Source organism: Panthera uncia (genome assembly GCF_023721935.1).
Source record: "Panthera uncia isolate 11264 chromosome A3 unlocalized genomic scaffold, Puncia_PCG_1.0 HiC_scaffold_12, whole genome shotgun sequence".
In the NCBI taxonomy this organism is placed as follows: Eukaryota; Metazoa; Chordata; class Mammalia; order Carnivora; family Felidae; genus Panthera; species Panthera uncia.
This window is the reverse complement of record NW_026057579.1, coordinates 64,532-86,286: the sequence shown is the minus strand read 5'-3', so window position 1 is coordinate 86,286 and position 21,755 is coordinate 64,532. Positions and strand designations below refer to the sequence as shown.

The 21,755-nt window shown below is 40.0% G+C and overlaps 1 protein-coding gene across 1 annotated transcript in view; it reads right to left on the bottom strand.

The window, feature by feature from the left end:
* DNAH6 (dynein axonemal heavy chain 6) overlaps positions 1-9,559 on the bottom strand; it is a 217,528-nt gene extending 207,969 nt beyond the window's left edge. The window contains exons 1-2 of the mRNA XM_049652036.1: positions 8,882-9,559; positions 6,439-6,671 (exon numbers count right to left, since the gene is read on the bottom strand). Of these exons, the coding sequence (XP_049507993.1) occupies positions 6,439-6,663 (225 nt within the window). The 5' untranslated portion in view covers positions 6,664-6,671; positions 8,882-9,559. The remainder of the gene's footprint in view (positions 1-6,438; positions 6,672-8,881) is intronic.
* Positions 9,560-21,755: the final 12,196 nt, after the last annotated feature.

Below are 21,755 nucleotides of genomic sequence, written 5' to 3'. Positions count from 1 at the left end.
AGAATACCCCAATCAGGCTCCTTGCTGCCAGCACAGAACTGATATGGGGCTCGAGCCCACAAAACTGTGAGATTATGGCCTGAGCTGAAACCAAGAGTTGGATGCACAACCCACTGAGCAACCCAGGTGCCGCTCTAAGCAAAATGACTTTAGCATGATAGCTAATCTCTTACAACTGGAGCGAGAAAGAAAAGCTTGAGAGTAAGCATAGGAAACAGCTGTTAAATTTTCAGGTATGTGTAAATAACATTTGGTTTTGGTTAAAAATCCCTCTTGAGCCACTCACTGTAGAAAGGAAAAGACTATAGAGATGGGGGCAGGAGGATCTCATCTATATCAATGTGGAAAATCAACACAGACCAGAATCACAAGGTAAGAAGGGGAGAAAAGCTTCTGCACAGCAAATGAAACCATAAACAAAATGAAAAGGCAATCTACCAAGTGGGAGAAAATATGTGCAAATTATACAGTGATAGGGGGTTAAGTACCAAAATCTATAAAGAACTCATACCACTCAATAGCAAAATCAAAACAATCCAATTAAAAGGTGGAAAGAGGATCTGTATAGACATTTTTTCCCCAAAGACATGGAGATGGCCAGAAAGTATATGAAAAGATGCTCAACATCACTAATCATTAGAGAAGTGCAAATCAAAACCACAATGAAATATCACCTCACACTTGTCAGAATGGCTATGATCAAAAAGATAATAAACAAATGTTGGCGAGAATGTGGAGAAAAGGGAACCCCCATCAACATTTAATATCACAGTTTGTATCTTTTTATCTTGTGCATTCATAACAAAGTATTGCAGTTATAGTAATTTTTACTACTCTTGTCTTTTAGCCTTCAACTAGCTTTATAAATAAGAGATTAATCCACCACCTTTACATTAGATTATTCTGAATTTTACTATGTATTCACCTTTACCAGTGAGTTTTATACTGTCATATTTTCCTGTTACTAACTAGTACCCTTTGATTTCAGCTTAAAGAAGTCCCTTACAATTTACTTTTAAATAACAAAGTAACAAGCATACACAGAGAGAAAGAAAGCAAATATGGCAAAACACTAATAACTTTGAATCTAGGTGGATGGTGTATAAATATTCGTTTTACTATTCTTTCAACTTTTCCGTGCATTTGGAACTTTTTATAGTAAAATGTTGGGAGAAATTGATTTTTTCAAATAAAGTGGCAAAAATACAAAAAGTTAGATAGATTCACACAAACCCTAATAGTGATAATCTATTACTATAAAAGAGGCATTGAAAGAGGGAAGAGGGCATTGAGACTAAAATGGGATACAAAAGGTATTGATTTTTTCAAATAAAATTGAATTTTATTGAATTCATTTATTGAATGAAAAATTGATTTTTTCAAATAAAGTGGCAAAAATACAAAAAGTTAGATAGATTCACACAAACCCTAATAGTGATAATCTATTACTATAAAAGAGGCATTGAAAGAGGAAAGAGGGCATTGAGACTAAAATGGGATACAAAAGGTATTTGAAATGTATTTATAACATTCCTTTAAAAATAGATATTGAATCAGGGCCACCTAGGTGGCTCAATCAAGCCAACTCTTGGTTTCAGCTCAGGTCTTGATGTCACAGTTTCACTGGTACTGTGAAACCTGTTGGGATTCTCTCTCTCTCTCTGCCCCTCTCCCACTTGCTCTATCTCTGTCTCTCTCAAAATAAATAAATAAAGGAAAAGACAAAATAAAGAAAAATATTGAATCAAACTAAGCAAACAACATTATTAATTTGGGATACACACACTTGTTTATTATATCCCTCTTTGTAGCATTTTATATATTTGAAATTTTCATAATAATAAAATAGAAACAGAGGAAAACTTAACTATTTAGCAAAATCAGAAGCAAACCTCAATCATACATAATAATGAAATAACTGTAAAGCTAGTAGGGACAAAGTTGGATCCTCTCATTAATTACACTGGGAAAAACTGTGAGTAGATCAAAGATTTAAATGTAAAATAAAATAATCTTAAAGTAATTTTTAAAGAGAAGTATCTAAGACATCACTAAATAATTTTATTTTTACAATCTTGCTAAGTGTAGGGCCTAAGTATCACATAAAACTCAGAAGACAGAAACTCAATTACATAACAATTAGGAATTAAAACAAAACTTGAAAATTTTTATAATGCTTATCACAGATAAGGGGCTTATTTCCTAATATAAGAAGAACTCAGGCAAATCAATGAGAAAAACACCAACTGCCCAATTAGAAAATAAGACATGAAGATCCATATATTCACAGAGAGAAAAATAATTCCTAAACATATGAAAAGACATTCAACCTTTTTCAAGAAGAAACTTAAATTAAAGCTACTGAGACAGCATTTTTCTTGTATTACTGAAGCAACATTTACTAACCAAAATTACAAACGTACATATGTTTTGAGTTGGCGACTCCATTTCTAGGACATCTGCCTACAGATGGAATCTCAAGTGTAGGAGATGGCATATGCACAAGATTATTCACTGTAACACTGTTGTCATAAAAATACTATTTTAAAAACCTAATCTATAAATTTGGGGCTTACTAAATACACTATGGTACATTCATATGGTACATTATGAGCTATAAAGCAAATTGATATAAAAGAACTTTGGGACAGATATGAAATGATCTCCAAGTTATGTATTAAATGAAGCAAGTAAGGGGCAGCAAAGTTTGTTTATTATGCTAGCTTTAGGCTTAGACAGCATAACACATCTCTGAAAGCATACACAACACACTCTTACCATTGATTGCCTCTAGAGTAGGAAGCTGAATGGATGAGGGACAGTGGTAGAAAACAGACTTTAACTGTGTAACTTCTGTACACTTTTTAAAAAAATTTTTTAAATGTTTTTATTTTTGAGACAGAGAGAGACAGAGCATGAGCAGGGGAGGGGCAGAGAGAGAGGGAGACAAAGAATCCAAAGCAGGCTCCAGGCACTGAGCTGTCAGCAGAAAGCTTGAGGCGGGGCTCGAACCCACGGACCGTGAGATCTAACCTGAGCTGAAGTCGGAAGCCTAACCGACTGAGCCACCCAGGCACCCCACTTCTGTACACTTTTAAATGAATTACTTATCTAAGAAGGATGAATTTTAAAGTTTATATGGAAGGATAACCATCTAAAACAGAGAATATATAAAAAATAAGAATGGCGAGGAACCAGTTGCCTTCCACTTACCAAAACATGCTCATTGTAATCAAAACAATGTGGTTAGATCAGTAGAGAAAAGAATCAAGATCTGTAAACAGATCTCGCTATTTTATACGTGATATAGTGAGAAGTTTATACACTATAAAGGTGGTGTTTTAATGGTGGGAAAAACGTGGTGCTAGCAAAACGTTTCGAAGAAAATGTTAGTCCCTTTCCTCACACCAGATCTATTTATTTATTTTTTAATGTTTACTTATTTTTGAGACAGAGAGAGACAGAGCATGAACGAGGGAGGGTCAGAGAGAGGGAAACACAGAATCCGAAACAGGCTCCAGGCTCTGAGCTGTCAGCAGAAAGCTTGAGGTGGGGCTCAAACCCATGGACTGTGAGATCACGACCCGAGGTGAAGTCAGAGGGTTAACCGACTGAGCCACCCAGGTGCCCCTCCTTACACCAGATTTAAAAGTTTATGTGAGGGGTGCCTGGGTGGCTCAGTCGGTTAAGCGTCCGACTTCAGCCCAGGTCACGATCTCAGGGTCCGTGAGTTCGAGCCCTGCGTCGGGCTTTGGGCTGATGGCTCAGAGCCTGGAGCCTGCTTCCGATTCTGTGTCTCCCTCTCTCTCTGCCCCTCCCCTGTTCATGCTCTGTCTCTCTCTGTCTCAAAAATAAATAAACGTTAAAAAAAAATTAAAAAATAAATAAAAAGTTTATGTGAATGAAAGTTTTAAATGTGAAATTACAAAAATAAAGAAGAAAGTGTGGGGAAATGCTGCCTGTCAACATATGAGTATAAAGCAGTGGTCAGTGGAGAGAAAATGAAGTCCAATACAAAGTGAATGCTGCAATTCAGATAAGAAGAACAGGACCCTCAACACTAATCCCACAGAGAGGATTAGCAGCAGCCGGTGTGAGGGTGCAGCTTCAGCCACCCCATTCAGACAGCAAAAGGCTGGAAGATATTACAGGAAAACCTCGGAAAGGGTGAAAGTGAAATTTAATTTAGGCAGCACATGAGTGCTGGTTTGAGAAACTGGACCTCAAGTAAAATGTGTGTGAATCAAAAGTATGTACATTTTTTCCATTCAACCCAACAGTACTAATCATGGAGCTTTATTCCACAAGAATATAGGCACCGGTACAGATGGATAATAAAATGATTTTGCTGTACCAGTATAAATATTTGTAAAATAAATGTCCCAAAGAGGATGATTTAATCAATTATGGAATATTCATGCAATTGGACACTTTAATAGGATAGGCAACCATTAAAAAGAATGTGTTCTAGAAATATCATCTGACTTGGAGGAAGTCCTACAATGTCTATTTAGGTACAAAAAGCAACATGTAGCAACATTTATGTTTATGTTGTAAAACAAATATCCAAAAGCCTAAATATGTATTTTGTGTGTGTTCATCCATTTGTATAAAACTGAGCATGGAGAAAGGCAAGAGGGATACACACTAGACTGTTGAAAACCTTAGATATAGACAAGGGGGTTGGAGACTGGAGAATTACAAGTAAGGAAAAGATATGAAAGAAGACTAAAACAGGGAAGGGCGGGCAGGAGAGAGGAAGGCAGAGAGAGGAGGAAGGGGGCGAGGGGGAGAGGGAGGAGAAGAGGAAAACAAGGGGGAAGGGAGAAAGGCAGGGGAGGAAAGGGGGGGAGGAGAGAAGGGGTAGCAATCATAAAGAGAACACACCATAGTATGAACTCTATATAAACAAACTAAACTACAGATACCCATACACATGAAATCAGTCACTTGAAGGCAAAGCTACTTTCTCTCTGCTTGATGGAAATTCAGGTATTTTTCACATTATTCCTTATTACTTTTAGTACTGTATGAATTACCATATTCATGTATTAGTTATATTGTTCTAGTCATCTGTTAGTACATTACAAACAGCTTCAAACTTAGTGACTTAAGAAACACCTCCATTTATTTTGCTCAAAAATCTACAATTTAGGCAGAACTCACTGGAGACAGCTTGCCTTTGCTCCATCAGAGCATCAGCTGAGGCAGCTCAAAGGCTGGGGACTGGAGTCATCTAATGGCTTGTTCATTCACATGTCTGGTAGGTGATCCAGGCTATAGACTTGTTCAGATGACATCTCCTTAAGGAGACCTTTGTAGTCACACAATCTAAAGTAGCCTGCCCTTCGTTTCCACCTGTATTATTTTCCTCATAACAGCTATCATTACATGAAATTGCTCGTCTATTTATTTAAGGTTACTAGAATGTCAACAGGCATCTTATCTGCTTTGTTCATTGCTATATTCCCAGCGTATAGCCCAATGCCTGGTGCATAGTAGGTACATAATAAACATTTAATGTACAAGAATTAATTGCCCTGAAGACAAACAGAATAACTTTAATCACCAAGGGTTAATGATACACTTCTGCCAAGTGAAAGTAAATATATTATAGAGAAATAAAGGTAAAAAGTTTCATACTAAATCCACCAGTTACTGAATACTATATTATGGCACATCTGTGCAACAAAATACAGTGCTGCTTTTAGAAAAGATAACTCATTATGCATGGAATAGAAAATTTTCCGTATGTTTAAGTGAAATAAGCACTCTGAAGATCAGTATGTATGGTATAATCTTATATTAAAGATATATGTTTATACACACACAAACACACACATTTAAATGAACATATAAACAGCCTGAAGGGCAGCCATTAACAACAGTAAGTAGTTAATGTCAGAGGGTGGGAGTGATAACTTTCACTTTTTATTCTGTGTACTTTCATTGCTCCTTTACATGGATTTAGAATTATTCAAGGGCATAAATGGATGCTTAAAATTAAGTATTTTCAGACATGCACAAAAATTTTCAGGATACGAGGCATTTATTTTACAAGTAATAAAATGATATATGTATATAACTATGTATATTACTCTTCCTGAAGGTACCAGTATTAAATGGTACCCTAATGTCTAACAGAGCCTTGCAACTTATATAGTTATGTATCTGTATTGCACATTATCCTAGAGAGGATTTATCTGCTACAAAACTTTGTTCACCACTGTATCCCCTTACCTTGAACAGTTACCTGGAACTTAATTTTTTTTGAATAGATGTTTACAGGGTTTACGGCTTCATAAACAAGTCTTAACTTTTAGGCTTTAATTCCTTTCTTGTTAATTAAGAGTCTAGAAATGACTTCCATCCCCTCCAGAGCAATTTTGCAACTTCCTCTGGAGCCAAAGTGGCTAAAATGCTGGTTTTCGAACTTACCAGAGGCTCTAGTTTTATGGGCTGCTGTCGTTTTCTTGTTCTCTCTTGAGCTTTTGTACTGTGCCTAAACGTCAGGAATTGTGTGTCAGATTCATTTTCTGTGGGTACTATAAAACTCAGTCTTCCCTTTTTTTGTATATTGTTCAGTCTTTCAAGGGTAGGGTTTTCCACCTGCTTTTCAGTATTTTTCAGTTTGGCATCTTTCGCTGAGGTGTGGAATGCCATCCTCACTCCTGGAAAGAGTAGGGTCAGGAAAAGAAAAATGAAAAGTAGAGCAAAATAACTGGGGAAGTGGGTCCAGTAGAAGTGACTTAAGAACCAGGGGGAGCGATTTGCTCACTCCCCAAAGAAAACCCACAAAGTTACCCATTCCTCCCAACTGAGGACTTGAATCAGAGAAATGAAAACGCCTGGCCTTCGAGAAGCCCTGTAGCTGGGGTGGGATCCAGGAATTTGCATTTCTAACAAGTTCCTGGGCGATGCTGCTGCTGCAGATGTCTCTGATTTGGGGACTGTACTGGTCTAGATTTTGAAGGATGAAAAGAAATGCAATTAGTACGGAGATCGATGTTTTTCATGCTTGAATATGCAAAATATCTCCTGGGGAGCTTGTTCAAAATGCAGGTAGCTCTAATCCAGGCAATCCGAGAAATAGAGCCTAGGTACTCAAAAAGCAAAATAAAAAAAACCAAAGGCGGGGGGTGGGGGGGAGGGGGTGGGGTGGGGTGGGGGTGGGGGGAAGAGCTGTGGACTAAATCCTAAAACAGTGCTCCTGGGGCTTTTATATGCATGAGAATGTCCTGAGGAAATGGTTAAACTGCACATTCTGATCCATACACTTTGAGTAGCAAGGTCCTAGAACACTAGAACTAGGAGCCCTTGGTAATGGTCTTGCATCCTCACAACCACTCATGGCCACCCCACCAGATGGGTGCAGATACTTTCCTTCAAAATAATACCATAGTGATGAGGGAGCATAAGACAAGCTGAGAGCAAAGTACAAGCTAACAGCACCCTGCTCCCCCAGGTGGGATACATGTGATTCCCTGGACACTCCTCGATGCCTGAGAACAAAGGGAAGGAAAGAAAACAAATGGTTGACTGATAGAGATCACAGTCATGCAGGACGTGAGTCTCCTTCAGTTTACAGATAACTTAGTAAACTGCAAGAAAAAGGCAATCTTATCCATAGCCCCGTCTCCAGAAACCTTAGTTAGATTCCATTTCCTGGAGCCCTAATATCACCTCCATCAAGATGTAAGGGGGTTTAAGTGCTTGCCACGGTGATGTGGGAAACTAAGGCAAATGATAAATTAAATTCCCTTACTGCCCATTGACGAGTCCTTAAAAAAGGCAGAGTGACCTTTCTCTAGGAGCTCAGCTGCCTCAAAGATGACACTTTGGTAGGGGCAAAAGGGAATCTTGGCTTAACATTATCCTGACCCACTAGGAACCTGTGAATTTCCTTAAACACATAAAAATTCCTTTGCAAACCTCCTTTATCTTTAACCCCCAAGTATATGTTGGCGATTATACTCCAAGCATATGGCCCCTGATATAAATCTGAAGGGTCTCATGACTGAGGTTTTATTAAACAGTAATAAATGACTTTTTCCTAACAACAGCTAGACCCTCAAGGTCCTGGAAACCTTGCTTCCAAAATTCCTTAGAGACTTACACTGTCCCTAACCCCCTTTCAGCCTGAAGATATACAATCAGTCACTCTTCACAACCCCAGTGCAGCTCCTTTTGCCCATGGGTCCTGTCCCCATGCTTTAATAAAATCACCTTTTTGGACCAGAGACATCTTCAAGAATTCTTTCTTGGCCATCGGCTCCATACCCCACCATCACCCCCCAAACACCATCAATAGTATATAAGGTCTTGAAACAGGTGTCAGCAGGTTTATGTTTCAATCTAGATCTGTGCTGGCCAATCAAATCCTCCTACACAATTTAAAATTTTCAAGTAGCCATATTAAAAAAAAAAAAAAAACTACCCAAAAAAGGAATGAGTGAAATTAATTTTAATAATGTGCTTTATTTAACATATCCAAAATATTCTCATTTCAACATGTAATCGATATAAAACTTATCAATGTCTTATTTCATCGATTGTTACCACGTCTTCGAAATCCAGTGTGTACTTCACATTTAGAGCAGACCTCAGCTCCGACTCGCCACATGTGGCTAGTGGCTACCACATTGAGTAGCGCAGGTTTGGATTTGACCACTCCGTGTGAGATCTCGGACAAGTCTCCTGATATCTCTATTCCTCACGTTCTACTCCTCTAAAATGATAGGTAGGTAGCAAATGACCACTAAATGCCTTTCCACGGACTTTCTCTGCCTCTCTCAGCCTTTCCTTGTGTGCTCAGAAAGCCAAGCTGTCTCTGGCTTAGAAGTCGGAGCCCAGCCCCACAGCGGGATTCCTCTGGACTCACCAAGTCAGTCTAGAGCAGCCACAGCCGCAGCCGCCGAGGGTCTCCAGAGACAGCAAATCCAGGTCTGGTAGCAGAAAGTTGACAGTACCCCGGAATGTTTGCTGTTGCTTAGCAGCCATACCGGTGTGCAATGCGCCTGTGCGCGACTGTCGCCACGGCAACGCCTCAGCCAACTGCAGCTCTAAGTCCCTGAGCGCGCCAAGCAGTTGAGCCAATCAATGTCTTCGGAACATTTCTACGCCGCTGATTGGTGGAGAGTGCGCACACGACGGTGGAGAGAGGGCGGTCCCGCCTCCGCACCCGGAACTGACCGCTGTCTAGGCGGGTAGGCAGGGCAGCCAAAGCAGGTGGTTAGCTGTGTTTGCTCCCTCCCTCTTGCCGGAATCTCTTGTCTGTTTCCCTTCGTGAGGCACTCGAGACTGACTTGACGGTCCTTTAATCTAATTTTCTCTAGTTAAAAGAATCAAGAATCTCCAAAGAGGGAGGTGTGTTGTATAGAGAGTTCAAGTCCCGCTCTCAAAGGGAGATTGGTAGCGACCATCCAGCAACTCTGTCCGACCCACCAACCTCCTCCCAGGAGTGTTCTAAGAGGCAAGGAATGTGAGCACTTCTTTCCCTCAAACTCCACGATCTCAACTGTTCTTTTCCACCTGGAACGTAACCTAGTGTCAGGCCTAGCACGAGTCCGTATTACTTGGTCCGGTGCTCTATCTACCAAAGCAGACTCTGGATCTTGTTCTGGCATTTGGACCCAACCTAATTAAGTCCCCAAACGATTGCTGCTAATGCTTTGTGGAGGCGACCCCACCGAAACCCAATCCAGGTTGCTTACCGAAGATGCCTTATCCCAGTTAGTGATCAGGAGAAGCAGCCCTTTCATCTGCCTTGAGCAAATGTTAATCCAGTTGGCAGAGTCCTGCTTTTCAACCTCCCCTCCAAAATGACGTAATCGCTGCTGGAATCTGTTGTCTTTTTTGTGCTTTTTGGTCCCTCTTTTTTACCTTGATATTTGTTTCTTGCCTTGAATACCAAGCCTATATATGAAGTGCTTGACATATCGTGCGACCTGCATTTTCTCAATCTTAACATATTCAGGTAGGTATTTTAAGTAGGACATCACCTACAAGACAGAGAATCACATATCCATAGAGCTGGAATGGAGATTACAGATCACTTAATCCAGCTCCCCCATTGATTAATAAGAGAACTGAGACCCAGAGAGAGAGCAAGTGATTTACTCCAAGTTAGGCAGCTAGTCATGGCAGAGACAAAACTAGAATACCGGTCTCCTAATCCCTAATTAGGTGCTGGAAACAACAAGGGAGTAACTTCACTTTAGAAACAATTCAAAAAAACCTCAAATGTGGACATAAATACGAATTCCCCAGAGATAAAAGATACACACAAAGCTAATCAGAGCCAATAAAATATAATAACTTATATAAATTAGTAATAAAAGAAATTTAAAGCCAACCCTAAACATTGAAACAAAATTAGAATAATATCCAGTGTTAGACACATCTATAAATTTCACCTCAGATGTGCAGTGAATATTTTAATCTGTTCCTTTCAAAATTTACATAGCGGGGATAAAGGCCATTGCTTTCAGTCCCAGAATGGTTTTTGTTGTTGTTGTTGTTGTTTTTTAAGCAGATGAAGGTGATTGTATTCTAATGTTGCCTTATGCAACTGAGCATTCCAAGAGCCAAGGGGAGTGAGGGGTAGAAGGCCTTGACAGAGTTTAATAAAGGTATTGCTATATTAGAAGCTACTTATCAAATCTCTCCAAGCTTATTTTTTAATGTGGTAAGATATCATCTTCATTATCAACTAAATATTTACTAAAGTAGTGCAGACAAGAGTGTTATGTTTATCCCGTTGATTTTTTCATAGTTACTATAAATAATAATAATTGTTACTCTTTATTGGGTGCTCTCTATGTGCCAGGTACTATATTGGGTGCTTTGCATTCGTTCTCTCAAATAATTCCAACAAACGTGAAATTTTCATTTCATAGCTAAAGAACTAGGCTATGAAAGGTTTACGACCTAGGATACAAAAGGTCACATCTTTAACAGTAAAAATAAAAATGCTTAAAATTTATTGAACATTCAGTTAAGATTTATGTGCTGGGCCCTTTGTGAAGTACTTATCACCATTACACTAATCATTGGAATAGCTTTATATTATTTTAAAGGTATTATTGTACCTACTCCACCAAGAGGGAAATTGAGGTTTAAAAAGATTACATGTTTTACCCAAATCACTCTAGAGGTAATAATTGGCAGAGCTGAGAGACAAATCCAGATCTATCAACCCAAATAGTTAAATTTCTTTAAGATTCTAGAGCAAGAATGTTGAATCAGGGAATTCTGCTGCTGGATGTGCACGGAGGACTACATTCTGAAAAATTCCCGAAACACCTATGTATTTGGATAAAACTCCAAGGCACATTATTTTAACTGCACGGCTGAGATTACAGAAATGAGGGAACCCTCCAGTGTTGAAACAACGATGAGATGAAACCAGAAGTAGAAGGCAATCTGCATCACTGAGGACCGTGGTAATTTAAAGAAATAAAAGTAGAACACGGGTAGCAGGCAGGTGCTGAGATGGGTCCCTGGATCTGGACAGAGTGCTCTTGATCTCCCCTGCTTTCGAACCGCTGCTCACCAAGTCTACGAAGGAACAAGATGCCTTTGGCCTTAAAGTCAGGATGTTTTCCACAACCTCATAAAATCTCCCAGTATAAAACTAATTTCTCTATAGATTTGAACTCGAAACAGACTTCTTATATAAACCAAACAATCTATCTTTTAGATTTAGAATTTTTAGGTCAAACACATGTAAAAAAATTCAGACAAATGGTGGTGCTTTATAACAGTAACAAGTCTGTTTTGAAGATTTTCCAAATAAGCAGTAACTTAGGGGCCAGGTAGCTCTGAAAGGTCCAGGCTGAAAGTCTAAAGACCAGATGACAACAAGTGATGGTACCAAAGAAGCAAGGAGAGTCCTGTTAGTGAGCTGGGCATGAGACTGGTTGGTAAGTCAGCCTAGAGATTCAAGAGAGATAGGAATATATCCCAGATATAGTATCTGGTTTCTGAGAGACCTTTGGGGAGTGCGGAACGCAGCATAGAGGTTCTGGATAAAGGGGTGCCTGGGTGGCTCAGTAGGTTGGGCATCCGACTTCAGCTCAGGTCGTGATCTTGCGGTCCTTGAGTTCAGGCCCACACCGGGCTCTGTGCCGACAGCTTGGAGCCTGGAGCCTGCTTCGGATTCTGTGTCTCCTTCTCTCTGCTCCTCCCCTGCTTGTGCTCTGTCTCTCTCTCTCTCTCTCTGTCTCTCTGTCTCTCTCTCTCAAAAATAAATATTTAAAAAAATTAAAAAAAAAAAAAGAAGTTCTGGATAAGTTGTTTTATTCACTTGAAGACCTGGTTGGTGGTCCTGTGCAAGTTTAGACACAAACATGTCTGTATGGAAGAACATTGCTGTACACAGCAAACACAGCCTTGAGTTCACAGTGAGAAACTGCTGGTGTGGAAAGAGACAGGCCTTCTTATGAGGTGGACAGCATGACAAGGGGTGGGGAGAGTTTGAGAGCCAGAGGCCATGTGTCTTTCCAAGGATCATCATTGGGTCTGTGGTCACAATTCTAATTTCACATTCAGCTAGTTTGCTCATGTTATCATCTTTAACATGTCCCTCCCTGCTTAGTTTTATCCTAATATCAAACCTCTAGCTATTCAGTAATGCTTTTGCTGCTAAACTACAGTTATGTCTACTCATAAAAACATATTATCATCCTAATTTTCTGAGCTTATAAAAAGCCAGCTTGCCAACTTGTTTTTATTGTTCCAAATATTCCCTAATAGCCTATAGTAGAGAATCCTGGGCTTAAAATTCTGGGTTGATAATCCCATTTTACAACTAAGGTTCAGAGAAATAAAGTTGCTCTCCCAAGGGCATACAGCCAGTACATTGCCAAGTAACCGGGAATACAGTCACCACATGCCCCGGGCATTCAATTCCTAGGTACTTACCAAAAGAAATGAAAGGCTTATACATGAGCGTTCCTAGCAGCTTTATTTATAACAGCCAAAGCCTGGAAAAAACAACTCAAATGTCCACCAACAGCTGAGTAGATAGGCAAATTTTGGCACATCCATACTTTGGAGTACCACTCACCAATAGAAAGGAACAAACTGTTGGTGCACACAACACCGGTTGAATCTGGAAAACATATGGAGCAAAATAAGCCAGACACAAAAGAACACCTATCGTCTAATTATAATCACATTAAATCTCTAGGAAAGACAAATCTAATCAATAGTGACAGGAAGTAGACCCATTGTTGCTTGGAGCTAGGACTGGGGTCTGGAAGATTGGTAAGGGGAACAAGGAAAATTTTTGGTGTGATGGAAATGTTTTATATCTTGGTTATTTTGGTGGTTGCAGAGGTGTATAAGCTTGTCAAAACTCATTGAACTGTAAATCTTAGAATGTGTGCATTTTATTGTATGTAAATTATAACTCAATAAAATTGAATTAAAAATTATATTCCTAGCGTTACACTTCAAAAGCATAAGCAAGGCTTTCTAAATATACAGATTTAAAGGCTTCACACCAGGCCTGGTAAATAAGAATCTTTGTAATTGGCATCCAAATATATGCTTAAAGCTCTTTCAACAATAGTCAAATTATGGAAAGAACCTAAATGTCCATCAACGGATGAATGGATAAAGAAGATGTGGTTTATATATATAATGGAATACTACTTGGCAATGAGAAAGAATGAAATCATGCCATTTGCAGCAACGTGGATGGAACTGGAAGGTATTATGCTGAGTGAAATAAGTCAGACAGAGAAGGACAGATATCATATGTTTTCACTCATATGTGGATCTTGAGAAACTTAACAGAAGACCATAGGGAAAGGGAAGGGGAAAAAAATAGTTACAAACAGAGAGGGAGGGAGGCAAACCACAAGGGACTCTTAAATACAGAGAATAAACTGAGGCAGGGGGAGAGGGGAAAATGGGTGATGGGCATTAAGGAGGGCACTTGTTGGGATCAGCATTGGGTGTTGTATGAAAACCAGTTTGACAATAAATTGTATTTAAAAAAATAATAAAAATATAAAGAGACATTTGTTAAGTGATCAAAAAAACCCCACACAAACATATGCTTAAAAATTCCTACAGATGAATCAAATTAGCATGTTTGGTTAAGAACTATATCTGCCAGTGAAAATGTATGAAGATGGAAAGATGTTAAATTACATTAAATAGTCAGCTCATAAAACAGTTTGTATAACATGATCACATTTTTATAAGCACAGGATGTATAAAAACTCAGCAACTATATGGAATAAAAACATACAGGTTTATGAGATTTATGGGTATTTTCTGTTATGCCCTGTGCTTTTCTGTATATTTAAAAATAAAAAACTACATACTGCTTTTGTATTGAGAAATAGGAGTTATTTTTAAATTAGCACAAGAAAATATGAGCATAGGGTGAAGGATCCATGAACACGGCAGAGGCCAGGGCGAGGAATCCTCGTGGGGGATTTAGCCTTTGGTAAAAAGAAAAGGCATCCCATTCCAAGCAGACGGAAGGAAAGTGGGAATGGGTTCGGTGAATTGATGGATTTGGGTCTGATTTCTTCTATTTTCTCTCTGAAGCAGGAGGTCAGTTGCTGACATGGATGGAGGTGGGAGTGGTAGAAACTCCATGTAAATTTATTCAGAGAGGTGAAGTGAAGCAGAGGGGAGCGGTGGGGTGTAACTCATCTTTAACCTCAGCTGAAGTTTAATTTCAGGGTCTGTGAACTGCTTAAAACTGTATTCATTCATGTCTGTGGGTGAACATTTGTCGATAGCTGTTCGATTTTCAAAGGAGTCTGTGACCTAAGGCCCCTCAGAGTTGGAAACGACATGCTGGCAAGCATAGGCCACAGTCAGCCCAGCTTTCTGAGAGGTTGGTTATGATATATTTTGTTACTTTATCACCACCTTGTGGCCAAATGAATGTACTGCCACAGGAGGTTTTGAATCACAGAGTTTGAATCTGGGCAATAGTTTCTTACCTTAGATTCAGAAGGGACTTGAGGCATTCTGTGGTCTAATGTCCCACAAGTTATTGGAAATTAATAATTACTACACAGTTTTCCTCCCAAATGTTGATCCTGGGTTAACTACGCATGAGTGACCCCAGATAATTTCAATTAAAGATCTTTGCAGAAGTAATCTCTGAGCCAGTGTTGAGTGATTTTGAAAGGCCAAGAGCAGTGGTCCTTAAACTTAGCTGTGTATCAAGACCATTTGGTGAGCTTTGAAAAATTCTGATGTCCAGGCCACATTCCATGCTAATTAAACTCTGAGCGAGAGACTCCGGCATCACTACTCTTTTTCCAGGTGCCCCTTCCCCAGGTGGTTCCAATGTACAGCTAAGTCTGAGAGCCTCCAACAAGGCCTTGCAATTCAAGGTGTGATCCACAGACCAGCAGCATCAGCATTGCTTCATTGGAGCTGGTTAGATATGCAGAATCTCAGGTCCTTCCCCAGACCTCCTGAGTCAGTCTGCAGTTTAATAATTCCCAGGTGGTTCATTGCATATTAAACCTGAGCAGTGCTATTATAGAGAACAGAATGGGTATCCAATAGATGCACTGGATACTCAAGGCAGGAATGGTGTCCAAAAAGTAGGGTTCTCATTTTTCATAAGTTCCATGGACGGGAAATGTATGACTTCTATGCCACGGTAGGAAAGCTCTAATTGTCAGAAAATTCGTTTTTAGTAGATGACAAAATCTACTTTCTTGATGGTTTTGCAAACTGCCCCCATAATCTCTTAAACATTTGATCTCTTAAAATGTTTGAGAAAAGTTCTCCCTTTAATCTTCCTTCTTTGAATCCCTCCCTCCCAACCTTCTAGTTCCCTTAATCTATATGTGATATTTTTGCAGAACTCCTAGTAATTCTACACTAAAAATGGCTCTCAGAACTGTCAGTGAGATCCTAGATGTGGCAGCACATAATGAACATAGAAGGAAAATGACCTTCCTTTACCTAGAAATTCTATTCATGACTCTCTTTTCTTCCTGAAAATCAGGTTATTAATCAGGATCTTTGTTAAATGGTGAATAATAGAGACTCTGTATCCAGCAGACAAATCAATGCTGATGGTCCCAGGGCCTCAGGTCATTCTCATGTGACCACTGATGATGTCCTGAGCTCAGAGAGACCATCATGGGAGTCCTAGGCTGAGGGGGTTGGGGCCTGTGCTTTCACTGGAGTCAGATTCCTGCCCCTCTCACCCACTTCCTCTAGACCACATCATTTATCAAGCCAATCAGGAACGGACAACGCAGCACCTAGAGTTGTCCAGCCAATGAGGGCAGAACCTGAGAAGGAACAAGGGGGAACAGAAGGGGGCGCCAACCAGAACCTTATAAAACAAGGACCCTTGCCTACAGTCTGTGGGCATTCACTTCCGAATGCCCTCTCTCTCTAAAGAGAGCTTCCATACTGTTCTTACTTTCTAATCTTATACTCTGAAAAACTGTTGCCTGCTGTTCATTTTATTTTGTGTTCACCTCTTCATTCTTCAGAGCGGGGAGACAACAAGCTCTGGGTATTAAGGTAAAAAATCCCACACCACCAGGGAACCCACCAAACCTTTCCTGCTGCCTCTGATCTCAGCCTGTTCACTGTCCTCCTGACTTTGTCTCCAAGCTCAGCTTAATGACACCCATTCCCTGTCCTTCTCAGTGTGGCCTTAGTTCCCCATGCCTAACCTCAGGACAGATGCCCATATGCCCTGGCAGGGAGTGCTTGACTATTGTCCTTAAAATAAAAAAAAACCCCGAATAAGCAGCCAGTCCTGGCTCAGTCCCAAATCAGTTCTCCTTTGAATATTTATTCATTTACTTATCTATTTATTTATTTCTGAATATTTAATCTTGGCATCTCACCCCTGTTATAGACTGAATGTTTGTGTCCCCATAAAATTCATATGTTGAAGCTCTAACCCCCAATGTGATGGTATTTGGAAGTGGGGCCTTCAGGAGGTGGTTAGGTTAAGATGAGATCATAAAAGTGTGGTTTTCAGGAATCACCAGAGAGCTTGGTTTCTCTCTCTCTCTCTCCATCTCCCCCCATGCCCCACCCCCACCCCCCCAAACCCCACTATAAAGACAGAATGTTGACCTCTGCAAGGCAGAAAGTGAGTTCTCACTAGAAACACAATGGGCCAGCACTTTGATCTTGGACTTTCCTGCCCCCCCCAGAACTATGAAAAATAACTGTCTATTGTTTAAGACTAAGTTATTTTGCTACAGCAGCCTGAGCTGACTAAGCTACCCCTTTATCTATCTTCAGGCCTGAAGCCGTTGTGTCTACCAAAGCCATCCATCCCAGCTTCCTCTTAGGCCATTTGTCTCACTTGCATAGTAATTGGATATTCTGGCATCTATAAGGATAACCCTTTAACCTTTTTTTTTTTTTTTTTTTTTTTTTAAGATTTTAAGTAATCTCTATACCCAACGTGGGGCTTGAATCACAACCCAAAAATCAAGAGTCCCACTCTCCACCAACTGAGCCAGCCAGGCGCCTCACTCTTTAACTCTGTAACTCTTAACTCCAGGAATTTAAATTACCCAGGCCTGGCCAAGATTCTTGACCAAGGAGTTCAAATTGGCACAACGTTTTGGAGAAAAATTTACAGAAGTTGTTGATTTAAAAAAAAAATTTTTTTTAATGTTTATTTTTGAGACAGAGAGAGACAGAGCATGAATGGGGGAGTGTCAGAGAGAGAAGGAGACACAGAATCTGAAACAGGTTCCAGGCTCTGAGCTGTCAGCACAGAGCCTGACATGGGGCTCGAACTCATGGGCCGCGAGATCACGACCTGAGCCGAAGTCAGATGCTTAACCGACTGAGCCACCCAGGTGTCCCTAGAAGTTGTTGACTTTTTAAAGTCATACATACCCTTTGGGGACAATTTCCCTTTTAGAAATCTACTATAAAAAATATTTGATCAAGGGCACACAGATTTTTATAAAAGCTACATTTAAATAAAATATAATATCCAAACTACAGTATACATTTAATCGGTATAATCAACTGAAGCAATAAAGGAGAGCTGTAAGTATTGACATGACATGGGCAAATGTACTCAATACTTAAGTAAAAATGTTTCAGAATATAATGCACAGTGTTATCCAATTTTGCTAAAAATTACATATGGTGTGTAGTCCATATGGATAGTTTCAATCTGTGTACATATATTGTCTCTATACAGTTGTGATATTATGATTTATAATCAGAAATAATATAGTTGGTCTTCATCCACTGTTTCTGGAACAGAGCTCCTAAAACCTTTAGAACTTCCTAAGTGATAAGGGCCATAAAGGTTTCCTTTGTTAGGTTAATGAGGTGACATTTCAAACTTTTAAAAAATGTTTATTTATTTTGAGAGAAAGAGAGCAAGCAGGGGAGGTACACAGAGGGAGAGAGAATCCCAAGCTGACTTCACACTGTCAGTGCAGAGCCCAATGCAGGGCTCAAACTCACAAACCATGAGATCATGACCTGAGCTGAAATCAGAAGGCAGATGCTTAACTGACTGAGCCACCCAGGCCCCCCCTCCCATCATGTTTTTAGACCCTTCCTTTCAAAAATAAGGGCTCAGGATTGCTAGACAATTCATGGAAGATCTCTCACACAAAAGACAGAAACCAAAACATTCAAATAGGAAAAACAAATTGAGAGGTAAGCATATGAGTTGAGATGATCAGAGTCTTTCTCTTGGATTTCAAAGAGTGGACCTGAGTGAGAGAATCTTCTCTTCTTCTCTAGCCGTGGTGCTATTAGAATATGAGCCTGGAGTTCCTGGAGGCCATATTCCCCTCTGGAAAGGGAAGGCCACAGTTGGCCACATAGAAATGGAAAACAGACTCCAAGTCTAGAGACCCAGTGACTTTTCATGCCAAGATCCATTATTTCTAAGGCTATTTTTGCTTTTCCAAACTTTGGTTGTATGAATCAATAAAAAGTCCAACACCACTTTTAAAAAGCCTAAGTTTGAATAGATTTTCTGTCACTTGCAACCAACTTGTCCTGGTGGGCCTCGTGAATGGCACTGCCTTTTTTCACATCTCTGTTTTTTTAATCCATACTTTACATACAGAAAGTTTCCAAGTCATCTTGGTTTCCCTGTTTAAAATAAGGATCACAGGGGCACCTGGGTGGCTCAGTTGGTTAAGCGTCCAACTTTGGCTCAGGTCAGATCTTGTGGTTCATGAGTTCGAGCCCTGCATCGGGCTCTGTGCTGACAGCCTGGAGCTTGCTTAGGATTCTATGTCTCCCTCTCTCTCTGGCCCTTCCCCTCTCGACCTCTGTCTCTGTCTCTGTCTCTGTCTCTCTCTCAAAAATAAGTAAACATTAAAAAAATAATAAAATAAAATAAGGATTGCACAACTCATGAAGGTAGATACATGAAATTTCATTGAACATGGGATGGTTTTGGCAGACCCAGAATACACTAAACTTTTCATTATCTCTCACAATGGGGTCCTCCCTTTCCAAATTGGAGATTTGGTCCTCCCCAAAATAAATTCTAAAGGAATATATCTGAAAGACAAATATTGGGCCACAAAACAAAGATGAAGGGAAAGAAAGGAAAATTCTGTGTATTAACTAACAGCATTTGTCTTCCACACATTAGTGAGAAGCGGCTGTATCAGTTAGGGTTGTGTTTAATAGCAGGTAAAAGAACACCACCTCAAGAGTTGCTTAATTAAACAGGATCATTGGGGGTCACTGATATTGTGTGTTTCTATGATTCTCTTGGCCTTTTCATTATGATGGCAATAGAGTTACAGTCTCAGCCATCATGTTCACATTCAAGACAGAAATAAGGAAGTAATAAGAGTCAAGGGACAGATTTGTCTCCTTATAGTAGAAAAGCAAAAGCTCTCCCAGAAGGTTCTGTGTTAGATAAAATCTTTAAGTCTCATTGGCCAGAACAGGGTCCAGAGGTTACATATAGCTGAAAGAGAGGCTGAGAAGGCAGGGAAAGGATTGTCATAAATGGCTTGGAACTATCATAATCCGTTACCTAAAGCTAGACATATTGTCCACCCCCCCCCCCCCCCCAAATTAGAGTTCTACTGTCAGGGAAGAAAAGGCCAAACCATGCCATGTGGGAAAGTATGCCCACCACAGGAAGCAATGGAGCAGAGTATGATGCTGAAAACATGGCTGGAACTACAACTCTCACACCTTGCTGGTGGGAAACCCAAAAGGCACAGTCACTTTGAAAAACAGTTTGGTGGTTCATGATATGCCTAAATGTGCTTTGCAGATGTGATTAAGGATCTTGAGATGGGGGAACGTATCCTAGATCACCCCCAATGTAATCACAGGGGTCCTTACAAGAGGGAGGCAGGAGAGTCAGAGTTAGAGAGAGAAGTGCTAAGGAAGTAAGGAAACAGAGGTGGGTGTGGTACACTTTGAAGATGAGAGAAAGGGTCATGAGCCAAGGAATGGGGGTGGCCTGGGGATGCTAGAAAATTAAAGGGTCCTCTCTCCCAGCCTCCACGAGGGACGCAGCACTGCCAACACCTTGATTTCAGACTGCTGACCTCCAGAACAGTAAGAGAATAAATCTGGGTTGTTTTTAAGCCACTAAGTTTGTGGTCATTTGTTACTGCCTAGTATCCCTCTCTTTGGGCATCCAGACCAGTTCTTATTTTTCTGTGCACATCTTTGTATGTCTGCACTGTCTTCTTTTAAAGTAACATCTTTATTGACCCGTCATTCATATACAATCAATTTAAAGTGTACAATTCAGTGGTTTTTAGTATAGTTACAGGATTGTGCAACAATCACTGGTGAATTCTAGAATACTTTCTTTTTGTAAATGTTTATTTACTTATTTTTGAGAGAGAGAGAGAGAGAGTGAGAGAGAGAGAGAGAAAGGAAGAGCATGGGCAGGAGAGGGCAGAGAGAGAGGGAGACGGAGAATCCCAAGCAGGCTCCGTGCTGTCAGCACAGAGCCTGATATAGGGCTCGAACTCACAAACCTTGAGCTCATGACCTGAGTCGCAATCAAGAATCAGATGCTTAACTGACTGAACCCCGATTCTAGAACATTTTCAAACACCTCAAAAAAGAAACCCTATGCCCTTTAGCTGTCATCTTCTATTCTTCCCATTCCCTCCAGCCCTAGGTAACTACCAATCTAGTTCCATCTCTGTAGATAGGCATATTCTGGACATCTCATATAAAAGGGATCATACAACATAGGGTCTTTAGTGACTGGTTTATTTCCCTTTGCACAATGTTTTCAAGACTCATTCATGATGTAGCATGTATCAGTACTTCATTTGTTTTTATTGCTGAATAATATTCCACTGTATAGATTTATGCCACATTTTATTTATCTATTCATCAGTTGATGGGCATTTGAGTTGTCTCCACTTCTTGGCTATTATAAGTAATGTTGCTTATAAACATTCAAGTTTTTGTCTGGAAGAATAGCACATTCAGTTAGTTATTAACAAGCATTTATTAACTGCCTATTATGTACACAACACAGGGGTAGGAATGGGGGTTCTGGGGGGGGAGATGTAGGAGGGCAGATACCCAAAAGAACTATAAAATGTAGCTCCTGTCCTCTGACTAGTTGGGGAACGCAGACAGGGTTTCAAGAAATATTTAAATAACGAATGATAGTCATGTGAATTATTTTCTTGGGATAATTTTCTTTTCATGTCTAAGAACAAAATACCCAATTTATATTCCCCAACTGAGTATAAAAGTGGGCTGGAGTCTTTAGAGTGTAACAGTTAACAAAGAAGACAAGA